Raw genomic sequence first — 23,980 nt, 5'->3', positions numbered from 1 at the left:
AGTGCTTAAACAATCTTTGCACAGATGGTTTGCGGCTAGTGCTTCAAAATAAATTCCGCGTATATTGTTTGCTATTCATTCCAGTATTTTAACTAAAAAAAAATGTGGACTGATAAATGTAAGCTTATTGCTGCTAGTTGATTCCGGTTAAGAGGGTTCACCAGCTACAAGGCAACTCAGATTTGAACTTTTTCTGTCGATAGATGGCAGCACCTGAATACCCCAAAAAGGAGGTAAGTTCTAATCCCCCTCCAGGTGTGTAAACCACACCGCGACACGAAAGTATTCGTTCTTCCGCGTTCAAAAAGTAGAGCCCAGAACTTTGTGTAGGTATGTGGCCAAGTTTCCTGGGTCCGAAGCATAAAAAAGTTAACCCCTCTCAAGCCACTCAGCAAAGAAGGATGTGGGGGTCAGACAATAGACCATTCCCCAGTAACCCACCAATTTAGCCTTTCCGGTTTGGGTTGCCTAAGCTTTCTTCCTTCTTTTCTGAGAAAATTCTTTTACAATGGTAGAGGGGGGCTACTGGTTTCGGCTAAGCAGACAGGTGTGGTTGGTTAAAATGGCGGAAGCGAGGCTTGGTGCATCCGCAGGACATTACCCAGGAAAGGTTCCATTGTGTTGAACACCTGTGTAGTCAGTCTCCAAATAATAGGAAAGAAAGGAGCTCCTAGCACAAGGCCTTATGACTGGTTTTCATCCCTTTCCCGCATGTCCTCATTGTAGTGACAGCCTGTAGCTTACTTTGCCTAGTCTCGTACGAGCCTTCCCAGCGCCGAACACCCATCTTCCGCTTCTCAGCACCAACAAGGCACCAACCAAATCAAAGTTGGATGAAACTTAAAAGGACGAGAACTGTGGTTTTTTCATATCAGCGGCATGCACTGTTTTGCTCGTTTCGGACGGGTATAGCTCTAGACTTCGTGTGGTATTTTCTTTACTTATTAAATACGCAAAAACATGGAAGCATTGGTATCAGTTATGTCGGCCACGATTTTTGAACATACGAATACATTTTTTTATTTAAAGAATACATATTTCACTTGTCTAGACAGTGCGTAGCGTTACCTAATACACAATGGCATTGTCAATTGCAATGCATTTATTATTGCGTTTGATCTCTTCACCAATTCTATCAGGAGGCCGCGCTGCAACATGAGCCCCCCCCCCCCCCCCCCCCCTCCCCCCCCCGAACAAAATTTCTGGCTACGCCACTGGTGGTAGCATCCAAGATTGAGGCACACCACCGCTCCTTCGCGGGTGCGACGGCGCAAGTGAACAACAAGTTTGCATTTATCCTCTCCCCTCCGTTTTTTTCGGCTCGACAGCGTTTGCAAGCACATCGGGGCAGGGTGGAGTTCAGTAAAAAAAAAAAAGGAATTTACTGGTCCCGACCCCTTGACTCCTGACTCGACTCGGCACGTTTTCATGGACCCAGTAACCGGTTTTTGACCCGATAACTCGACTCACGAGTGTTTTCGGGCGAACAATGCCTTACTGTGTGAGCTAGGGGGGGGGGGGGGGGTGGAGAGTGAGGTGCTTTTGGTTGTGGCCTTGCATCCCGCTTCCTTTTGGCACCAGAAGCTCGAGAAAAAAAAAGAAAAGCAGAAATCCTTTCCTGTCCTTTCTCCCTGTCGCTCCCCTCTATACTTCTCACTATCCTCTTCCTTTCCCTTTCGTTTCCGCCGGCTGCAGCTCGGGTGCTTAAGATATTAGATAGCAATTGCCGCGGCCGGCAACACTCTTTTGCTTCACTTTTTATTTTTATTTTTAAATAAACCACTACCACCACCACCAAATCCTTTCCAAATACAGCCCAAGCAAGAAAAAAAGGAAAGAAAGAAATAAAGTTCGTCCAGGTTATAAGAAAAAAGTGTGCGCATGAACACAGACAAGCAAGAAGTTTGTGGTAGAGTGTAGTAGCGACAAAATAAGTTGTCGCCAGGTGGAGCCACGTCGCACTAGTAAAATTTTAGCGCGAATTTCAAATCCCCGCAGAAAATACATACACAACCTTCAGAGCCTGTAAAGCGCAAACACTAGGTTCGATACGGATAGAAATTGCGGCTTAACAATCAAGAAAGAAAAAGGGAGGAAATGTTGCGGACGAAATTTTGATATTTGGCTTTGTTTTTTCCCGAGATGACAGGGAAGTTCGACATATCTAAAAGCAGCATTTTTCTGGAACTTTGCGTCTAATTGGTAAAAAAATGCAACTTAAACAATAAAATCTGCCCGCAACATTTCCTCTATTCACTAAAGAAGAAAACGCTGCCACAAACCTCGTGAAAATCGAGCCATTTTTAGACACGGTATACCTTCTGGAAGTTCCCATGTATTTCCTATGGACACTGCCACTGGTGAACCCTCTTCTTTTCGTGACGTCACGGGAGGAGCACCGGCCGTGGTGAGGGCTACGTCGGCTGCGTCTCCGGTGAAAAAAAAACGACTCGGAAGTTGCGCACCCGCAAGACCTACCGTCATTGGCTAGTCTCGCGCGGCACTTCCGGGCGATGGGCGATATTTTCTGCAAACCCAGAAACCGGGCGACGCAATGAGCGACAGTGGTTCGGCGGCCCTCATTTCATCGCGCCGCGTGTCGCCTCATTATCGCCTCATGCGGTTAGCGCTTTAATATGCGAATATGTAACAAGATCTCTTTGTAGTTTATCTCTCCCCATTCTTTCTAACTGTCCCTTCACTTCTTTCATTTCATTACTACAGCCCGCCTGGTATCCTTTGATTTCCGCTGTCCCAGCTCAGGTGTTTCGAATGTCATGACACCCTGCGCGCGCATATATATACTAGCTCACTTACAAGGAAAGGTCCCAATTAAGTGAAAAATTACCCAAAGAATGAGTTCTTGGGAAGCCTATACTTTTTATTAAGTTTGTCACAGCACCAGACGGGGGATGTTCAGAGGAAGCGGTCAGGTACATCAAAATGATCCGCTTTCTCCTTTGTTACACAATTCAGTGACCCCTTATGTTAAATCCCCATTGTTCCTTACTTCCCTTAAACTATCTGTGCTTCTCACTAGATGCTAAGTTTTTGCGGGACATTCAATCTAAGAAGTAAGGCCTTTGTGTGAGGATATTAATGGGCCTTACGAAATAGTCTCAAGGGCGCCCGCAGAACTTTTTCCAGGGGGGTGCACCCGATGGCCGGGTATAGGGGAGGCGGTAGGATAGCCCCAAAAAGGAACTATTTGTAGTATAAATTGCGCACATGAAACAAAAATTAGGGCTAGGCTTGGAGAACAAACAGAATTTATTAATTAACAAAGAATTGAACTCGATAAGCAAAATTAGATAACTTAATATCACCCAAGCGTGCTAATCAAGCTGTGTAGTTGTTTTCTACTAGTGCATAAATAACCGCAATTCCAGGAGGGGGGGGGGGGGCAGTCGCCCCACTTGCCCCCCCCCCCCCCCCCCCTTCCGGACGCCCATGTCAAGGGCCGTTGGCATACTCCTCTAAGCCACTAATAAGAATGAGGAAGTTCATACCGGGAATAAAAACGAAGTCTCAGAAATGCAGTGAAAGTATGAGTAGTTTATTTCAACCCGACTTTTCAGACGCTTGCCTGCCGTGGAACCGCTCCTTCAGTTGAAATACTTCTCGTGCAGAGGACGATGACTCCCATCTCAAAGACTGTGGATCTCACCCATGAAAAAAATGCGGTTGGTTTTTCGATCCCTGATATAGTAGATGAACGGGCGATCCACGGTGAATGGGGTGATATCCGGTGGAGGTCCATCCGCCGAACTGGGGGTCACTGCGGGCTCGACGGTTCCTTCTTCATCGACCTCAAAAGACGCCTTGTGGAAGGCGGCCGAGATGTAGGTCAGCGTGGTCGCGCTGATTCCGCTGAAGTCGGCCCACTCTCCGAAGACGACGTTGAGTCCCAGGGCTCGCATGGTGGGCACCAGGTCGTAGCTGACGCTCACGTTGAACTTGGGCAGGCTGAGCGCTACCAGATAGGGGTAGAGACTCCTGCCGAGGTCTTCGAGAACCGCAAGCGACAGGTCGTCCCTGAGCTCTGCGAGCTCCGTCGCGGAGTCCGGAAGCAGCACCACCATGGCGAACCTGTTTCCCGAGCACGGGATCTCCACGGCGGCCGCGCCGAGCTCGTCGAGACGAGTGTAGGGGAAGTAGCTGGTGAGTTGCATCATCGGCTTACTGACCTCGGTGGTACCCAGGTTGAAAAAGGACTTGTTCCCTGAGTCCCACGGGTCGAACATGGTCAGCCAGGTAGCCTTGAAGTGGACGGTGTTGGACAGGAAGAGAACCATGCCCAGCGGCTCATCTTCGGGCAGGATGCTGTCGATGTTTTCTCGCTCCAAAGCGTTGACCTCCGCGGGGTCGACTCCGAAGCTGGCGAAGTCCACGGACATGAGCTCTGCGTCAAACACATCTTGCAGCTGCTGCCTGTAGCTTTCGGAGATATCGAAGCTGTCCTGCACCAGGACTATGTTGTCCACTTCCAGCGTCACGTTCGAGTACGTGCGCTCGAGGAGGAGCCTGTACGCCTGGAGGACCCAGGACTTGTCCGTGAGGCCGACCTCGGTGTGACCCAGCACCGATGACAGCTGGTCTTCCGAGCTCTCCGCGGCGCCGGCGTAGGCCATGGCGAAAACGGCGGCGATGTAAGTCGGCGAGAAGAACACGTTGGAAGAAGGATCCTCCGTCGCCAAGCGCTTGAGGAGGTTCACAGCGAAGTGGTTGTGAGCTTTCACGAGCGGCGCACCGTCAAACAACATGGTGGATGTTTTCCGAGGTCTGGAGGTCGCATGTAAGGCGCCTCTTTTTATACCGACTGGCAGTGGTGTTTTTTTTTTTTTGCTTTTTCCCCCTTCCTCTGCGGTGGCCAATGGGAGTTTCGATTTTTACCCCGCCCAGGCACAGCGAATGGCGCCTGAAGAATTTTCTCTCTCGTGAAAAAACGCTGTTCTGATTGGCTTAGCTTTGAAGCACGAGCGTCAAGCCACGCGCATGATTCATCGTAGCAGGAACAGCAAGAAGGGCGCGGTACCCTCCAGTCCGGACAATGGATCGCCCCCTCCCGACTGGGTCGCGCACAAAGCCGCGGAAAGACCTGGTTGAGCCTTCTTTCCGGAAATTCCAGTGTGGGAAAGAGTGCTCTGCTGCCAACTCTCGAGAGACGCTGCCATAGATTATTTGGTGACCTCACCAAGGGCACAAAGGAGACTGTCTTTGAGGCAGATGGACAGATGTCAGCAGATGTTACTCTGGGTAGGCATATTAGTCAGCGTTCCTTTCCTGCCAGGCTTGACGAACGTTGGCTTGACTATCTGGCGGATATTTCTGGGAACGGCGAAGTGGTCACCTCTAAGAAGTCTCGTCTACCGAGAACCGGATTCATGCTTTCGCTTTGTCCGATAGATAGGAGCAATACACAGATGTAGAACTAAGGTCCCTAGATCGGCTTTAATAGATGGGCTGCGGTGTCTTGCACCTGACACTTGGACTTCCTCGTCTCTTGCTCGTCTCCAGTGATGACTTGACCCAGTTCGGCGGCGAGGAGCTATGTATATTGATTTACGAACGCCCAGGCCTTTACAGGCATTGCACGAAAATGTAACTACAGAGAGGAGTAATTGTTTCTATTTATAGAAAGAAAAACGAACAAGGGTCGAAGGGGGTAGGCTCAGCCTTCCAGCCAACGTTTCGGCAAACGGATGAAGACAGGGCGCCTCTGGTCGAAACGTCGGCTGGCGGACATATTTTTTGTCGACAAAAGTGCCATCTTATCGGCTTCTCTTTGTTGTGGATCCCTGTTTATAAAATGCTAGGCGAAGAAATACGTGGTTGTGCGTAAAAAAAAATATTACTAATACAATTCGCGGTATACACTCCTCACCCGGTTTACCGAGGCAACTTTGTTTGGAATTTTTTTCAGATTGCGCCTGCACCAGGTGCATCGAATTATTTTGGGAATTTCAGGCCATATTGGCGGATATTGAACAAGAAATTTTTGCACAGTCCACAAATAGTTTTCACGTGACGTCTCACTCAAGAACGAAGCGTTAAATGCCCCTCAAAGGGGCCCCCTCCCGGCCTATGGGGTGTACCGATTCCCTCCCTAGACAGATTCCGTTGGATCTGCTAGTGTGAAATCGAGGTAGGGGGGCCAAGGTTAACCACAGCTTAATCTAGGATTAACCGTGGTGTCATGAAAATTGGGCATGGAGAGCGCGTCGCCCTATTTTGCCGCTTTGGTCATCGCCTCCCATTTGGCGAAGAGACAGAACATTTCTATCCGGCTTGAGTGCAAGATTATCTCCGAAAATATTATTTAAAAAGATTCAAGATTATCTTCAGGGAGCAATCACTGAACGTTGAGCTATTTTATTCCAGCGAAGTAATACAGATAATGATTTGCAGATTATACTGTGCATTTTCGAGCTTGGCTACGCCTCGTGCGTCAAGTACACATTTCGAGTTCTGCTTATCCCTAGCTTTGACATGAAGGACAGGCTGGTGGGGAGGTGACAGCTTTCTAATTTGCCCACAGTCACGTGTGTGTGATCCATCCATCTGCCCCACTAATCCCCGGAATGCATTCACTTACATTCTGTAAATTAGTATCCTATACCGTCTACCGCTTGTGGTTCTAGCTGACCGACCAGCCGCGGTTGCTGACTACGTAGTTATGGCATTCGTCTGCTGATCACAAGGTCGTGGGATCGAATCCTGGCCGCAGTGTCTGGTTTTCGTGGAAGGAATGCAAAAAAAAATTGCCAATTGTTTAGCTCTGGTTAAACCGGGTAAATTGCGTAAGCAATGGTATGCGCGTCCTTCTAGCGATTCTTCCGCGCGTTGCCTTCGAATGGTAGCATTGCGGCGTTCCTAAGCGGTGAGGGGTTGAGATTCATCGGCTTCATAGCCTTTGGGAAACGCGCCTTCAAGACCGCAACGTTGAACCTGTCGTTTCGCCCTGAATTAATTTTAGCCAAATGTTGCTGCAGGTAACGGACATTTACAAAGAATTGGACTTTTTACCGGGTTGGTTTCCTCTCCTGATGCGCTGTATATCCTTGCCTACCTTTTAGTTATAATACCCATTCTACCTAACAAATATTCATAAATTAGGGTGCCAAAGAATTCCCAGAAAAATGACCCGATTATTGCTTTGAGTTACAAGAATTACGCTTCTGGCGCACACAGGATGGCTTGCGCTACCACTAGCCACCCTGGGGAGTAAAGAAAGGGGGCCCAAGAGCATGGTGGAAGAGGCTGTGGGAAAATAATTTATTTTCAAGCTTGGTGCGTGCCAATCAGGTTGGACAACACAGCTCGGCAAGCTGCTGTGGCATGGCTGAGGCATCCATAAAGTGCTCAACGGAGCTGTCCTCCAGTGAACTGATCAGTCATATCTGAAGTAATCGTTGCACTCCACTTGCGAGGGGACTGTCGGGCTGCATTCAAACAAATTACTCTTCCTGCTCTTGCACGATGGCCTCACGAAGCGCCAAGCCCGCAAAGAGATGCATGATAAGTTTAATTATGGCCATCACAGAACAAAAACAAAAATGATTAAATAACACCGAATTTTGCGAAACACAGTCTGCGTGAAGACACTAGCAACATGATTTACAGTATAATTTTTAATTTATGCTTAAGAACCAACACCACATTAGTTGCACAAAGTGGAATTTAATTTACTAAACTTCCTTGTACCAAATGGTTCATTTTTAGTTTGATGCGTGTGTCGAGCAAAAAGAGAAGGCGACCACGTGAACGGCACGCGCCGTTCACGTGGTCGCCGTTCACGTGGTGTTCAGGATTTCACGGGAGGGAAGTGGACGTGGTTCCGGCCACCTGGGCCCAGGCCAACGAGGACAAAGAAACATAGGCCAAGTGAACCCACCCGAAGAGGAAGCGAAGCCCCAGGAAGAAGACCAAGAAGCAGACAAAGAACAACTTCCCAGAAGCAAGCTGGAGTTCTTCAGAAGGAGGGCCCCTAACAAAGCGCGCCTGTCTTAATGGCCCTCCACGCCTAGCTAGTTCCAGCGAAAACGAGCCTGACAGCGACGAGGAGAAAGGCGTGCCATCCCTCTGGGAGTTCTGTGGGGGCAAGGCATGTGACTGAGTGTGTTTCAGACAATAGTTATGATTCATCTCCAGACTACCCTCTTAACTCGCCTGTGGTGGACTTGGCGGAGAACCCTTCCATAGTCTGACTAACCGACCACCCTTCCGATCTAACCCCCCCCACCACCACCACCACAACTTTTTTTCTTGTACTAGGCACGCTGAACTGTCGCGCCCTCACGAGGGCAGCTAAGCAAGGGGAAGTCGACACGTCATTCGAAGGGGCACTTCGACACGTCATTCGGTACGAAATCGTACTGGAGCTCTTGTTTTCCTTCGCGACAACAAAGTGAAGGTGCTGCGCCATGACCGAGATATTGAAGGTCGCTTCATTTCCACGTTTTTGAACAACGGCATGCGTGTGTTGAAAATCTACGCACCTTTCGGCACATAAAGCCCTGGTGGTTATAAATGAATATATACCAGGTGTTCCAGCTAAATGTAGTCAAGCTTTTAAAAAACACGGGATGCCCTAGCCGTCTGAAACCAACTGAGGGTTCTTTAGAGTCGCGTGACCTAGCCTGGAACATTTTTTTTTCGTTTTCAAAGTTAAGTAATTAGTTAATCATAATAAGCTAACTTTAATTATTGACTTGATGAACAAAGTGTCAATGGAAAAGTTGCAGATCGTATTGAAAATCAGCTGACTGAAACATTTGCAGCAACGTACTATTTCCGTAAAATAGTTTTTTTACCGGCCGTTAACCGTAATTCAGACAATAAAAAAAAGCTTCCACATGACAACCGTGCCACTTCAACGTCCCAAGATGCACCTTAGAGAATAAAATTCTGTTTTCCTGAAGTCCTCACCTCGATGAGACTTTGGGTGCACATTGGGGCAGAGACGCGAGCGAGCAACTGGTCACGTGTTAACTTTCTTTTAAGGCCGATAAATGAAGCTACGCAAATCGTACCGTGATGGAAACGGCACTACTGCCGGTTTTTCGAGACGAAAACATTTCCATTGACACTTTTTTCCTAAAGTCTATAATTAAAAAGTTAGCGAATTAAGCTTAACTAATTTACATTGATGAATGAAAAAACTACTCGAGACTAGGCCATGCGACTCTGAACAACCTTTAGTTGGTTTCCCTGGACTAGGACACTTCGTCTTTTTTAAAAGGTTGTTTACATTTAGCTGGGACACCCGGGAAATAGCACCTCGCCGCCGAACTGGGTCAAGTCATCACTGGAGTCCAGCAAGAGACGAGGAAGTCCAAGCGTCAGGTGCAAGACACCGCAGCCCTTCTACTAAAACCGATCTAGGGACCTTAGTTCTACATCTGTGTATTGCACCTATCTATCGCACAAAGCGAAACCATGAATCCGGTTCTCGGTAGAGGAGACTTCTTAGAGGTGACCACTTTGCCGTTCTCAGAAATATCCGCCAGATAGTCAAGCCAACGTTCGTCAAGCCTGGCAGGGAAGGAACGCTGACTAATATGTCTACTGTTGTGAACGTGAATTTTCCTTGAACTACTGATTATAATGTTACATCCCGTTATCTACTAACATGGCCAACAAAACGAGCTCGTACAGCAAAAGGAGACGAAAAGCACAGTGCCGGATTATAAAAAAAATGGCTGAGGCTTAACTTGGTTAAGCCTGGAGAATGCGAAGCATCATCGTATCACGTGATTTGAAGGCGCACAACCACAGCGACGCCGCGAGGTGGGCCCCCGTTTCTCCACTGCCGTGACGTCATCGTGTCACGTGATTTGGAGGCGCACAACCACAGCGACGGCGCGAGGTGGGCCCCGTTTCTCCACTGTCGTGACGTCATTGTGTCACGTGGTGTGACGTCATGTATCACGTGATTTGGAGGCGCATAACCACGGTGGAGGGCTGAAGTGGTAGCTAAAGTAGTATGCTTCGCATAAAATGGGGGCCCTGGGCTAATGCGGATGTAGGCCCCCCCTCCCTCTACTTGCCCCCTCTTTCTTGCTCCCCTCTCCCTCTACTTGCCCCCTCTTTCCTGCTCCCCGCTACACGACTAGAATATATGCCATGTTTCATTTTAATTCCAACAAGTAAAAATAGCGAAGGCGATCAATGGGATTCATGCAGAAGTAACGCAGTAGCATTAGGTTTACAGCGCAAAAAAACACCAGGCGACTTTTAGAACGCCCGACACGTGTGCGTATGTGGCCGAGCGCCGAACGCCACGGAAGAGCCACGTGGGCCGACCGACAACTTGCGGGGCTGCAGTGCAGCGCGCCGCCTCCTCTCCTCTTGCAGTTACGCCGTAGACAAGCCGACAGACGGGTTTTCCTTCGCAGCGCTGTTTTAATGCTAGCGCATCAAGGAAAAGCAGGCTGAGCTAGCTTCCTAAAGCCGAGATGGGTGCTCCGGCAGCGACTAGGAAATAGAGACACTCGTTAATTAGTGCCCGAGAGGGTAATATTAAAAGTTATTAAAATTAATTTGATCACACGATGAACTTTTACTACTGCCCTCGTGGGGAAAATTTGAAAAGGAGAATTAAAGTCCCGGCTCAGTGGTTAGATGCTCGGCTGCTGAGCCGAGTACCCGGATTCAAACCCAGCCACACGGCGACCGTGTTTTGATGGAGGGAAAATGCAAAAAGGCGGCCGTGTGTTGTGCGATGTCAGAGCGCGTTAAAGATCCCCAGGTGGTCGAAATTATTTCTGAGCTCTACACTACGGCACCTATTTCTCTCTTTCATTCACACCTTCATTCTACGAAACCAATACTTAGAAAAAAGAACGAACAAAAGAAATTGTCCCGGCCACGCCGGTCGCATTTCGCTGGAGGCGGAATGTTAGAGGCCCGTGTAATATGCGACATCAGTGCACTTTAAAGAACCCGAGGTGGTCGAAATTATCCGCGTCCTGTATAGCCGGAGTTGATTTGGGACATTAAAGCCCATAAATCTAAACATAAACCCATAAACGAGTGTCTCGCTTTCCTAGTGGCCGCCGGAGCACGAAGTGAAACTGTGGGACCTCAAAGAAGCTAGCACATCCCGATTTGTTTTTCAGTTTGGTAAAGCTAAAGAAAAAATCCCGGTGTTATTACTATAAGGAGTGCGACAAAATTTAGGAGACGCGTGCTGTTGTAAACACCAGCACATCTGTTCACTGAGCGAATTCACTTAATCTGCATTCTGTTTTCTGAAAAAGCTAGGATTTGTTTGGATCACTAAATCTAATCCTGTGAGGAGACTCTTGATTGTACCCAAACCTTCTTTATTAAAATTCAAGTATCAGACTGCAGTAATCGTTATACACGTTACACAATAAATATACAACAGATATATACAATACTTAAGGCAATACAAACACAATAAAGTTCACTAGAATACATATGAAAATTACCAACTCTAATTACAAAGCATATTTTAAAATACTTTCGTTGAAGGAAAGACAAGCAAAGATGACACCAAATAAATGTGGCACTATCAAAAACAACAACAATACAGCTCATTACAAGCAGGCTCAATATCACCAGAACAAACAAGAGACGGACAACGAAGATTGACATCTTTTGAATTACACTGCTCAGAGTTTCATTGTTAACATGGAGGGTGGGAGATGATACATGCAACAAAGTCGTTGGAACTTTTCATGTACTCCGCAAACAGTTCATTTTAAAATGGCATTTTTCGCGCCTTCGCTTTGGCGAAATAAGATATAGTCTGTTCGAAAGATAGATCGCGGAGAAGGTCACTTTCAATGGGCATGATAGCAAGCGAGTTCAACTTATTGTCAAGGAGGCTCGAACGGAGGCGACTTTTTATCAGCGACAACTTAGAAAACGATCTCTCGGTCTCACAGTTTGTCATAGGTATGCTTAAGTATATTCTCAAAGCAAAGGAAAGGTTCGGAAACACATCAGTAAGCTTTCTTTCTTGCAGCAACTTCATTATTCCCAGGGAACTCGTGTCTTTGCACACAGAGTTGTGCAGAAAGTTCGCAAACTGAACGATTTCAGCGGGAAATGCTGGTTCCAAATCATTTTCGTAGGTTTTCACCAACCTCTCAGCCTGCTGTGCCAGAGAGCTAGGCCTCGCTCCCAACCTCTGTCAGCAATTTTATGAATCCGAACCTTTCGCAGAGCTCAGCGTAGGCAGCCTTTCGCACGCGCAAAGCAGAGCCTAGGCTATCCAGCACGACATTGAATGTCTCCACGATAAATTTTTCTCTACCTCGTAGCACACTATCGCTTTTTCCGTCCGGGTGCTTACTCAAAATGATACGTTTGCCCTCACCCTGATAACATTTATTTGTACTTAGCGTGCGTGCTCTCTCCTCGAAGGTATCAAAGAGAGGTCGAAACGAATTAACAAAGCCTTCTAGAGAGCCCCGCAGTTCTACAGCAGTAGAAATGTCTAATCCTGGTTTCTGAACTGGTACGCTCGTTTTGTCAAAGCGCTCCAAGATTTCACTCCAGAAAATTGCCACGAATGCAGTCTCTAGTTTTGTCATCTTCTTGAAGAGAGAGTGCGCTTCGTTCCGAGTGTCACCGTTTTCTTCTTCATTCTTTGAGATCGCTTCAAGGCAGCACAAGACTGCTTTGAAATTTTTCAAAATGGCCTTACATGATTCAGCGTGCCTTGACCACCTGGTCTGAGAGAGACTTTTCAAAACAAGTTGCTCACAGTCACCACTTTCACCCATGCTGTTCAAAAGATGTTTCCATCGCTTAGGTGAGGCAGCAAAGAACACATACAGTCTCTGAGTTAGAGCAAAAAATTTGACAGCCTCAAGGCAACTGTCAACACTACACGCGCCAACTAAATTTAGTGAATGACCAGCACATGGGACGTAGACTGCCAATTCGTTCAGGTGTTTTATTTGAGCTTGCAGTCCTTTGTACTTTCCTGACATATTACTCGCGTTGTCGTATGCTTGGCCCCTACAATCACCAATTGAGATGCCATTGGCTGTCAAGAGGGTCATCACGGTGTCGAAAAGATGCAAGCCGGTATGCGATTCAGTTGGAACAAATCCAAGAAACCGTTCGTAAACTTGCCCATTTAAGCAGTACCGTAAAACAACTGACAGTTGATCAACGTGTGTAAGGTCTGGAGTGGAATCAACAATTAAAGAGAAGTATTTTGCGCGTTTCACTTCGTCAACGAGACGATCTTTGACAGCCTTTGCCATACGCTCGATAAATTCGTCACAAATGGTTTTTGACAGGTACGATGGGTGACCTTTTCCCTTGTTCCCATAGCGTTTGATGTGCTCCTCTAGAAAGGGATCAAACTTGGCAATGACTTCAAGTACTCCCATGTAATTGCCATTTCTCGGTGAACCAAAAACTTCATCACTTCCCCTAAACGCTAGGCTGCGCTCAGCTAGAAGCTTAACTACAACGACTACGCGCTTCAACACCTCTGTTCAGTAAGCGGTCTCAGTGACAAGATGCTTAACCAGCTCCTTGTCAATTGTGCTGTTCGAGTTAGACCGGGCGAGCCATGCTGTCACACAGTTCCGGTGCTCGACGCTATTTTCATGAGCGCAAACCTTTTCTTCTGCTTTTTCCAATCAGAAAAGCCATGAGTGGTGAAAGTACTCTGGTTGCTTCGAATTGAAAATAGTTTGCACATGAAGCAGTAAACGGAACCTTTGGACTCTGAATACATCAACCAGTGTCGCTCGTACGCTTCCCCATTTATAGCCTTTCGCACGAAAAGATGAGGTGATATATATAACGCTTCTGAGCTGTGTATTGTCTTTCGGAAGACGGAAAAGTTTCTGCGCGATTTTGAAAATACACTGGTCCTTTCTCAAGGCATACACTCCGAAAGCTATCAGTAATGACGTCCGGCCACTTAGCAGGGTCACTTTGGAGAACCTCACAACCTACCTCCTGCTGCGGGGAGGTCTGTACTTCTTTGTTGTCGCAGCGAGAAGCCGTCTGACCAGTCCTCTCGAGGCGCACTTTGTGGGTGGGAACACGATGACTCGAAGCCGCACTAGTAGGAAACAAGTGAGTCGGTTCTTGCAGTGTTGTTTGCTGGCGTTCGTCAGTAGAAGGAGGCTCATCGGGGATGTTTGGCGCCTGTTGATCAGCAGCAGAAATGGGTCCTGGCGGAAAGGACACCTGGAGCTCCGTGGCACGGGCCAGGCCGAGTAGCAACGACGTTGCTAACTCAGGAACAGGACAGACCTCGGTTAGCCTCGGTTGCTCAGATATATGGACGAGCGAGGTTGGCACCGTTTTCCCAGGATCCAGACAACCAAGATGAGTGAAATCTGGCTTGTTGCCAGGAAGCCGTAGTGATGGAGCTGGCAAGTCCTTCACAGAAGCACTGTCGGTACTATCGGGGTATTGGTACGGACTTTGGGTAGAGCAGTCATAATGCTCCGCAGAAGCTGCATTCAGAAGATACTTTGTCATCTTTGGCAGCCTCGATCTTCTCTTTCTAACTTCGCCTTTCGTTTAGACGCACCACTTTGATGCTTCCGACCGGGCATTTTCACATGAACGGACGGCGTCACAGCTGACAAAAAGTTGTGATAAAATGGAATTTGACAAGTGTGCAAAGCACGAACGACGAACGCTGTTCTTCCGGACTTGGCGTGGCAAGACGAACGCGACCTCCTGATATCAGTTCAGAAGCGTTGGGGGGTAGGTAGGCCGGAGACGCTGATTGGTCGATGGAATGCGCTTCTCCGTGACGTTTTTTGGTGTTGCCCTTGTTCTCAACCAGACGTGGCGTCACCGCGCCTCCCTCGTGTTGTCTCTGGAGAACCTAGGGAATCGCTAGGTGCGCTCGCCGTGCCGCAGGTGCGTGGCACGCGGGTATTCACCTCCCTCCCCTGGTCCCCAACAGTGATGCCACTAAATGGCCGACATCACCAGCATACGCCGGGGACAGTATCCCCTCCCCAGAATAATTCCTAGTACCAACCACCGGTCACCACCATTCGGTTCGAGAACCGAGGTTCACGAACCTCTGCATTTCCGGCTTGTGGCTTTCGCCGTTAGTGAGAACATGCACGTTCAGCTTTGGCGACCACAACGCTGCCAGCCTAGCTAAAATCTTATGCGGAAGTGCGAAAATGGCCATGGTGCTCTTGCAAGCACAGCAGGAAGTGATTTGTGTGTAGACCATTGAGGAGGGAATGTACAAGGATGGTAGGATAGCACAAACGCTAACAAAAAGCAAACAAAAGCTAGTTGGGGCTCAAAACCCATTTTCGGTTATAGCAAGTACCAACGTTGGGGAAAAGCCACCAGCTGTGGGCGTCTTGCAGTAGGAAGGGTAAGAAGAATGGAAGCTTTCGAGAAGCGGAGGTAAGGCTGCATACAGCGCACGCGGGGTAGCGCCGCCCAGGGAAGCTTTTCTAATGAACTGCGGTATTGCCGAAAGACTGGTCGTTGACCGAGGCAACACCTCCTATGTGTTGACCAAGGTGGACAAGAGGAACATGTCACTGCCAGTACGAAACGTCAGTGTTTTCTTCCAGCAGCGCCTCGAGAAAGGGTTAACTTCTTCCACTCGCCGAGACATTTTGTGGTCCCATTCTCGGGAAGACGCTCCGCAACGCACTGCAGAGCTGACTGCCTTCTCTCTTGTCCGTCTGCCAGGCAGGAGCTACTCGCGGCGGTTCCGGCAGGGGAGACGGACAATAGAAGCGGGCAAGAGCGAAGGGGGCCCCCACCACATGAATGGCATTAGAGGAATGCCACTGGTGCCTCCACTACGGCTCAGCTCGTACTGTTCTGGCGCAGCCTTGGTTGCTGCGTTTCGCCGTAATCGCTTTTCAGCGAAGTGAACACAGCATTCGCAGGAGAGCGCCGTGCTGTCGCTTATTTTCTGGCTCTGACAAGTAAAAAAGACAGCGTGTCATGGCACGCCATCTGTAAGGTTGGCGCCATTCAATCGCCTCTTTCCATTTTAACCGGCGCCGTAATAACGACTGAAAAAGCCGCTCTACGAGCGGCGCGGCGACAGCATCGCGGTCGTTAGCCCTGACGGCGTTCGCTGTTTCGCTAAGAGCTCGTTTCCGTGTTTTTTTTTACCAAAGTAGACGAGGGGTATCCCCTATCAGTTGAAGGTCGCGTTTCCGCCCGGTCGTGGTCGGTCGTGGTCGTGGTCGTGACCGAGTGCGGATCGCCCACAGGTCTGTTGTGGGGAGAGGGAGGGGCAGCATTCGCGCCTCGCGGCTTTCTTCAAAGGGTTAGGCTCGCGGAGGGCGCGGGTTAGCGAAGGTATCCCTTCGCTGACAGGGCCGGTGCCGCACGGCGTGGCGCGGTACGGACGATGCCCGGTGGCTGCGCGCCCATTTGCTAGCCTCATCTGGGAAGGTTTAGCGGCATCTTACCTGCCCCGAGGGGTCCCTGTTGCGGGAGGGCGTTCGTCGCCGCGTTTCCAAGCTGTGTATGGCACCGAGGCCGGGGCTTTTAGGGAGAGAGCGAAAACACATGTAGTGACGAGGCTCCTCCTGCTCGCGACTTAAGAATAATTCAACACTTTGCTTTTTTTTTCTTTTCGCGTGGGGAGAGAGCGCGGGGGCGCGCGATGCTCTGCCGCCATCGCGACTCAGAGATTTTGGTCTCGACCGGAGCCAGGCACGCAGACCGTGCTCTCGAGTAGCCGTGGAGTGGGTTCACGGGGCGGCTGGTGGGACATGATGCTGTCATGTATATACTCCTTGTAAATAGTCGTCTGTGTACATAAAACCTATATCAGTGCTCGACAAGAGTCCCTGTCTTTCCTGCAAGTCTCACCCAACTGGCTCAGTACTTCGTTGGAAGAGAGAAGAACGGAGGGACAACCTCTCCGTACAAAGAAGAGAAAAGAACCACCCTTTACTCCATCCCTTACGACACCACGCCTGTCACTCCTCTTCGTACTTCAAGCGTTCTAAGAATTACAAGAATTAGCCGTTCCGGCCACCAGTTCAAGCAGCGAGAAAAATTTCAGCGCCGCCGGAATCGTAATGCAGGAGCGACGACTCCAGGATTTTCAAACACACTACACCTTCAGACGCCACTGGATGGGGGGATTGACAAAAAACCACAAAAACCCTCCCCCAATCCTTAAGCAAACGCATATATCGCTTCGTAAGGGGGCCCCATCGGAGTGGAGGAGGATTCCTGTTTTTGCAGCTCGACAAGCTTTTCTACCAACCGATTCGGCTAAACGAAGTTACATTAGCTGGGGGCCCGTCTCCTCGTTTCGGTTTTCTCGCTTCATACGTTTCACTCGAAGTTCCATTGACTGTGGTTCCCATTTCCATATAATAAGCAGGTTAGAATAAATGGGCCCCCTTCTCCTGTTGTCGGAGGTGAGGCCCTGGGCTGCAGCCCCCTAAGCCCCCCCCCCCCCCCTTAATCCAGCGCTGCACAAGCAGACGACTCCTGCCGCGTACGCCGCCGCTTGGCTAGCAGACGGCGGAAAGAATGCGCGAGGCGGGGTCACTTTAGGGCAGTTCAGTTTCCCAAGTTGGGTTGCCGGCGGCCCGCAGAGCGACTGCCCGTTTCCGCCGCTTTCACTGCTGTAGGAATGAGCCTGAATGAGGATAAATAAACATGACGCCATTTTTGGGCTCCATCTCTGTGGGTAGTAAAAAATTTACTCCCTTTTCACTCCAAAATAACTCCCTTATATAAGGGAGTAAATAAAAAACAACATACATATGGAGTAAAAAACCTCCTTTTGGGTGTGCGTTAGAGGACAAGCCATTTACTCCCTTTTGGGTGTGTTTTGCTAACAGTGCGGAGTAAATGCTGGTAAATCCTCATTTTTACTCCATTATTCCCTCATGGGAGTAAAATGGAGAACAGTCCACCTTTTACTCCCCACTCATGGAGTAAATGTTTTCACAAATGGAGTAAAAAGGTTGGCCGCCACCATTTTTACTCCCTTTTGGGTATATTTTTGTTTACAGTGTACGGAGAGGGAAATGGCAGGTGTGAAGTTAGGATCCAGGAAGAGAGCAGAGTGGATCGGGAACAAACGCGAGTTAACGATATCCCAGCTGAACTTAAAAAAAGAAAACGCAACGGCTAAGCTACTGCTTAATCTGAACAACTCAGCAAAAAGATGCCCCCACGGCGGTATTCTCGCCGCACTTCGGCTTTGCGAATGCGCTGTACATCCTTTAGCAGACAGTTAGCCAGCGGCGGCTCCTTGAATAGGAAAAGCTAGTCCGGACGCTTTGCTCTCCCGAACATATGCCGCGTTCCCAAGTTCAGTTTGACCGTGAAGTCGCCAGGCTTACGCGTTCTGACCATACCTCGGCACTATGAGAGGTACGTAGCTCAATCACAGTCATACTCATGGCACTCACACGTACATTCACTCACTCACATCACACTCTTGTCCACTCGCACTCACAACCATCCACGGGCACTCATGACCACTGGCATTTTCACAACCACTCACTCACACTCACAACTACTCAATCGCACTCACAACCATTCACTCATGCTCATGTCCACTCACTCACATTCCCGTTCACTCACTGTTTCCTTGTTTGCTGAAAAGTTCTGCCTCACAACCATTCACTCATACTCGCACTAAATTCCGCTCAACCAGTCACTCACACTCGCACTCATGTCCACTCACACTCGTAACCACTCACTCACGCTCATGACCACTCGCAATCACAACCACTCACGCTCATGACCACTCGCACTCACAACCACTTACCCACACTCACAACCACTCAAAAGCATTCACTCATGCTTATGTCCACTCACTCAAATTCCCATTCACTCACTGTTTCCTTGTTTGCTGACAAGTTCTGCCTCACACATGGCTGGAGTTTGCCATTGCTCACCAGTTTTCTCACGTTGGCGCGCGCGCCTAATCTCTGATGCTGAATGCAGCTGATTCGACGGTACTATGTCTGCCATGGCCAACGTAACGTGTAGCAGTTTTACGCCCCGCGCGAAATCCGCTCTGAGCCGCAATGATGACGCTGCAGCCATTGGCGAGTCAGGAGCACTCGTGAGGCTGCCGAGGGTCCGATCACGTGATCATCCCGTGCGCCCGCCTCGCGCTCCCTTTGTCGTCTTCAGAGCACGCTCACCCGGGGCGTTATTTTATTGCGAAAGCAATACTACGCTAGGTTTTGAGCCTTCAGCGTGGCGCGGCGGTAGTTACGGTTGACCTTTCGCGGAGTGACGTCATACCACCCGCGGAAAAAAAGGCCCCCAGCTCGATCCGTCGGCGGAGGGCGGCGGTAGTCACGGCGGTGAGCCTCGCGCTCCTCTCCCCAGTGGCGCTACAGTCGAGGTGACGTCATACCAGCTGCATAAAAAAAGGCCCCCCAGCTCAATCCGTCGGCGGAGCGCGGCGGGTAGTCACGGTGGATCTTTCTCACTGTGTGCAAAGATAGTTTGCCATTTGCTTTCGCAACCTACCGGGCTTAACCAAGCTAAGCCTCTGCCAATTTTTATTTATTTATTTGGCGCCGCGGTGGCTCAGTGGTTAAGGTGCTCGGCTGCTGACCCGAAAGACGCAGGTTCGATCCCGGCCGCGGCGGCTGATTTTCTTTGAAGGAGAAATTCTAGAGGCCGGTGTACTGTGCGATGTCAGTGCACGTTAAAGAACCCCAGGTGGTCGAAATTTCCGGAGCCCTCCACTACGGCGTCTCTCATAGCCTTTAGTCGCTTTGGGACGTTAAACCCCATAAACCAACCGACCATTTAGTTATTTATTTAGTTATTCATTTCGTGTACCCTCAGGGCCACAGAAATTTTTGAGAGGAGTGGTTAAATAAAGTAAAAGAAAAACAACGCACAGCGCAGCAAAGTAATTAGTAATACAGAAATGATGGCTCCTAGTTATATAATGTTATCTAATGGGTTCTTGATCTGCTGGTTAATAGAATATAATACAATACATACAGTGCAGCAGTACAGTGAAAAAAATGCTGGTGCATAAAAAATGAAATAAGTGCTCCTAAAGTTATGCACTGCTCTCTAATATGGTCTTAAAGCGTTTGTTGTCAGTAATTATAGCGGTTGATGCGGGGAGGTGATTCCTCTCAGCAGCTGTGCGGGGAAGCCATGACTGAAACATGGCATTGGTTTTGCATAATGGAATTCTGACTTTGTTCTCGTGATCTAGCCTTGATGAAATGTATTGGGGAGGGGAGGTCAGTTCGCCGCGAAGGGAAGGATGCTGAAATATCTTGTAAAAGAAAGTGAAAGTCAAAGAGCTTTACGGTGGGATGCTAAATATGGCAGGCTAAGATTTAATTTTATTGCAGAAATGCAGGCAGCTCGATTATAATTACAAAGAATAAAACGAGCAGAATTGTTTTGTATTTTTAGGGACGGGCCATGGTGGTTGGACTCCCTCTAACAGCTTTCCACTGCAAATAAAAAAATTGGCATTAAATGTCAATTACGCTATCGCGTCGTACCATTAAGGCGGAGCCCCAATGTTCCCTCCATTTTTTTTTCTTCCCTTCTTTTTTCTGACACTTCGAGAGGTCACCGTTGGGCCTCATAAGCTCTAAGTTATTTCCTCCTTCGTGATTGAAGCTATGACGTCATTTGCTCCCCATTGTTCTAAGTGCAAAAATACATGCTGTTATAGCTGACCCGCCTATGTGGCTCAGTGCCTATGGCATTTGGCTGCTAGGTCACTGTGGCTGCATTTCGATGGAGGCGAAATGAAAGAAATGCCAGTGCGCTACGATGTCATCATCGGAATCAGTGTAAGTACGTCCGCTGCAGAACGAAGGCCTCTCTCATCTCCCTCCAGTCTCCCCTGTCCTGTGCCAGCTGTGGCTATAGCCTAATGGGCACTAAAAACTCCCAGGGACGCCCTGCGGATGTTCAGGCTGTCTGCAGGACGTCCGAGGGAGGTTCAGTGCCCACCGGGTAGGCCCGTAAACTTCACAATCTTCGTCCTCCAACCTGGCTCGCTGCTTGGGATCCACTCCGTTACCCCTAAGGACGATTGGTTACATTCCTTTTGTATTAAATGCATGCCCTGCCCATTTATTCTCGATTCCTTCGAAATTGTTAACTCGCACTTTTCCTGAACCATTCTACTTCGCTCCGGTTTCCTTTACATGGCTCACTCCGCAGTTCGCAGTTTAAGGTCAAGCCTTTTCGTTAGCCTACAAGTGTGTCTCATATGTGTATACGAGATGTAACCGTAAGAAAAATTACCTAAATAAGGCTCCGGTTTAATTGAAACATTCAGAGAGAGCCATGATGTAACTAAGCCGCAGCCTTGTTTATAAAGCAATTTTTTCCCCTTCCCCTTCATTCCTTTCTCTACTAGCGCGTCCCTCTGTCTTCTTCCCCATCTTCTTCTCTTTCTTTCTCTCTTCTATTCTTAAAGGAGTATAGACACCTAACTTTAGGGTGCGTGGCGGAGTGGGTGAGGGAACAAACGCTAGTTAATGACATCCTAGTTGAAATAAAGAGGAAGAAGTGGGCTTGGGCAGGGCATGTAATGCGCAGGCGAGATAACCGCTGGTCCTGAAGGGTAACGGAGTGGATTACGAGAGAGGGCAAGCGTAGCAGGCGGCGGCAGAAAGTTATGTGGGCGGATGAGATCAAGAAGGTTGCGGGGATACGGTGGCCTCAACTGGCGAAGGACAGGGTTAATTGGAGAGACATGGGAGAGGCCTTTGCCCTGCAGTGGGCGTAATCAGGCTGATGATGATGATGATTTTCCTACGCCCGCTAAACCATTAATAATCGAATTTCTTCCTTGTGCCGTTTCGGTTTCAACAGCCGAACGATGACTTTGACGTCAAAGCGTCGCTATAGGTCGACGTGAGGCATGAAAAAGCCGCAATGCAATCACTGCTTCTACATTCGTTGTCATTCCGACCCTTGAGGAAGGCCGGCTTCAACACTGTATATAGTGAATTAAAAAGATGCAGCAGCGATTATATTGCAGTTTTTCCATGCCTCACGTGACGTATAACCTCAATTTGACGTCAGAGACATTGTTCGGCTGATGAAACCGGGAGACAGAGAGACACACTCACCGTGTGTCCGGGCAAGGGTAGGCTAGCAGCACAGGTAATTGGCCCAATATAGGAAAATGATGCTTTCACACTGTTCCTATGTAGAATCGGCTTTTGGCAATTCATTTCTAATATTTGGCCGATTAATTGTGTTGCTTGGGGAATCCGTTGCGGTCTTCTAAGTCTTTTGATTTGGCCAGCGTATAGGACTACGATTATCTATACTACTAGTGTTGTGCCTTTATACCCAGCAAACGAAAAACCTCTCAGAGACGTCTAGCTAGACGTCTCTGAGAGGTTTTTGGTTTGCTGGGTAGTACTAGCCTGTGCAGGCATTTTAAGTGCCGTCTTGACTGCGTTCGTCACCGTGGTGTGGCCCGTCTTAAGCGGCCCCGGGCTAGGTTGTGAAATGGAAGATGGTACGCGTTGCGTCCGACTACGAACGCATCACTAAAAGCCGGGCTGTCGGTTTTGCTGTGCACGTAGTTGTGTCCAGCAACCATTCTGATCAGATGCGTCAGTTGCTGCTTATCCAGAGTATTTGTGGTTTATGATGGCTTGTATCTGTAAACCGAGCACGCGGGCTCTCATTACTCTGGCTACGGCTGTTGCTACGACCGTGATGGTCGGGTCTCTAGGTTGGGGTCAAATGATTGGGGCCTACCATTCTGTCCTCCCTATCCGCAGCCTCCTGCAGTGTGTCTTCCGCCTCCCCGATACAGCCACTGTCTACCCGCAGGGTGATGTCGTCCGCGTAAATCTTAAAGTATATTTCTCGGTTCACCGGATAGCGGCGCCAGGGCTATGTTGAGCAGCAAAGAGGAAGTTACAGCTCCTCGGGGCGTCTATCGGCGCATCCTGCGAAAAAAATTGGCTGTGGTTTGACTAATGGCCATCCCGAGTAGAATTGCGGAAGCAACGGCCCGGCAATCGCAGCGGCGGCGGCACCTCTGAGGCACCCGCGTAGCAGACGAGTCGGCGGTGGCCCCAGCGCCGTAGCTGTGCGCTGTGTGACGTCACTCCTCCCGGAGAATGCGGCTCCGTGCTGCTCTGACGTCACTCGCTCCTCGCGCATGCGCAGTTGGGGCTCTCCGGGGCTCCGCAAAATCGCTCACACCTAGTGTAGTGTTGCTTGCACAAGAAAATGCCTTGAAGTAGTTCCATGCTCTGACCGCGCAATGCGTTTCTGCCGGTGTTCGCAGAGTGTGGTCATGTCCGACAGTGCCAAAAGATTTTTTTTTTTTTTTTGGGGGGGGGGGGGAATTTGAGGGTTAAAAATGCTCGTGTGTTAGGTGTTCTTTTCCGTGTGTGCAGTTGTGTTTCCTTGGGCTGCAGTACGATATCTTGCGCTGACAGCCCGGGCCGAAATCCAAACTGTCTGTTTAAGAAAGCGAAGTGGGGCTGCAGGTTCCTTACAAAAATGCGCACTGAGATGCAATTAACTATTTATGGAGTATATGTGAAGTCTAAAAAGGTATATTAATACCCAAATCCTAAGGAGCTTGGTCCATAAAAAGTCATTACGTTCTTGACTGATACGACCCAATAGAAATTGAATTGACTACAAGTGAATTAAAACTCAAGCAGCAAAAAATCTATTTACACCCGATTTCTCACGAGTCACTAAGAAGTTAATATGTTCTTGACTGATATGGCCTAATATATGGTCTGCTTTTCATATATTGCCTGCTTTTTCATATGGCCTGCTTTTCCATATATTTTCTGTATTATTTGGATTACTTGACTTTAATTTCCCGTCAAACTTGTAATCCTTGTTATTTTTGTTATGTTTTTTTATGTTCACATGCCTTTGTATGGCCGCTTCACACCACTATCTCCCCCCCCCCCTTATGTAATGTCCCAGACGGGATCTTTAAGGGTTCAATAAATGATGATGATGATGATATAAAGTTAACTGACTGTAGCTTAATTAAACT

At 48.7% G+C, this 23,980-nt stretch overlaps 2 protein-coding genes and 1 pseudogene across 4 annotated transcripts in view; 1 reads left to right on the top strand and 2 right to left on the bottom strand.

Moving 5' to 3' along the window:
• Positions 1 to 23,980, top strand: part of LOC149366696 (flap endonuclease GEN homolog 1-like) — a 160,248-nt gene that overhangs the window by 31,039 nt on the left and 105,229 nt on the right. The gene's annotated exons all lie outside the window — the stretch shown is intronic.
• Positions 3,648 to 5,770, bottom strand: LOC149366702 (iripin-2-like). Its single transcript, XM_089565150.1, has 2 exons — positions 5,748 to 5,770; positions 3,648 to 4,755 (listed from the first exon to the last, which is right to left on the bottom strand). The coding sequence occupies exons 1-2, from the start codon at positions 5,768 to 5,770 to the stop codon at positions 3,648 to 3,650; spliced, it is 1,131 nt and encodes a 376-aa protein (XP_089421276.1).
• LOC149366701 (uncharacterized) lies at positions 7,209 to 14,564 on the bottom strand (annotated as a pseudogene).

This window comes from Amblyomma mixtum, chromosome 1, assembly GCF_055824585.1.
Source record: "Amblyomma mixtum isolate Tamu chromosome 1, ASM5582458v1, whole genome shotgun sequence".
NCBI lineage: Eukaryota > Metazoa > Arthropoda > Arachnida > Ixodida > Ixodidae > Amblyomma > Amblyomma mixtum.
Note: the sequence above shows the minus strand (reverse complement) of the source record. Positions and strands in the feature narration are given on the sequence as shown.

Bases quoted from the DNA above. Each gene is read 5' to 3' on its own strand.
- LOC149366702 (XM_089565150.1), bottom strand. From the start codon at position 5,770: ATGGCACTTTTGTCGACAAAAAA. The intron at 4,756-5,747 runs TATGTCCGCCAG...CACCATGTTGTT, and splicing joins GCACTTTTGTCGACAAAAAA to TGACGGTGCGCCGCTCGTGA.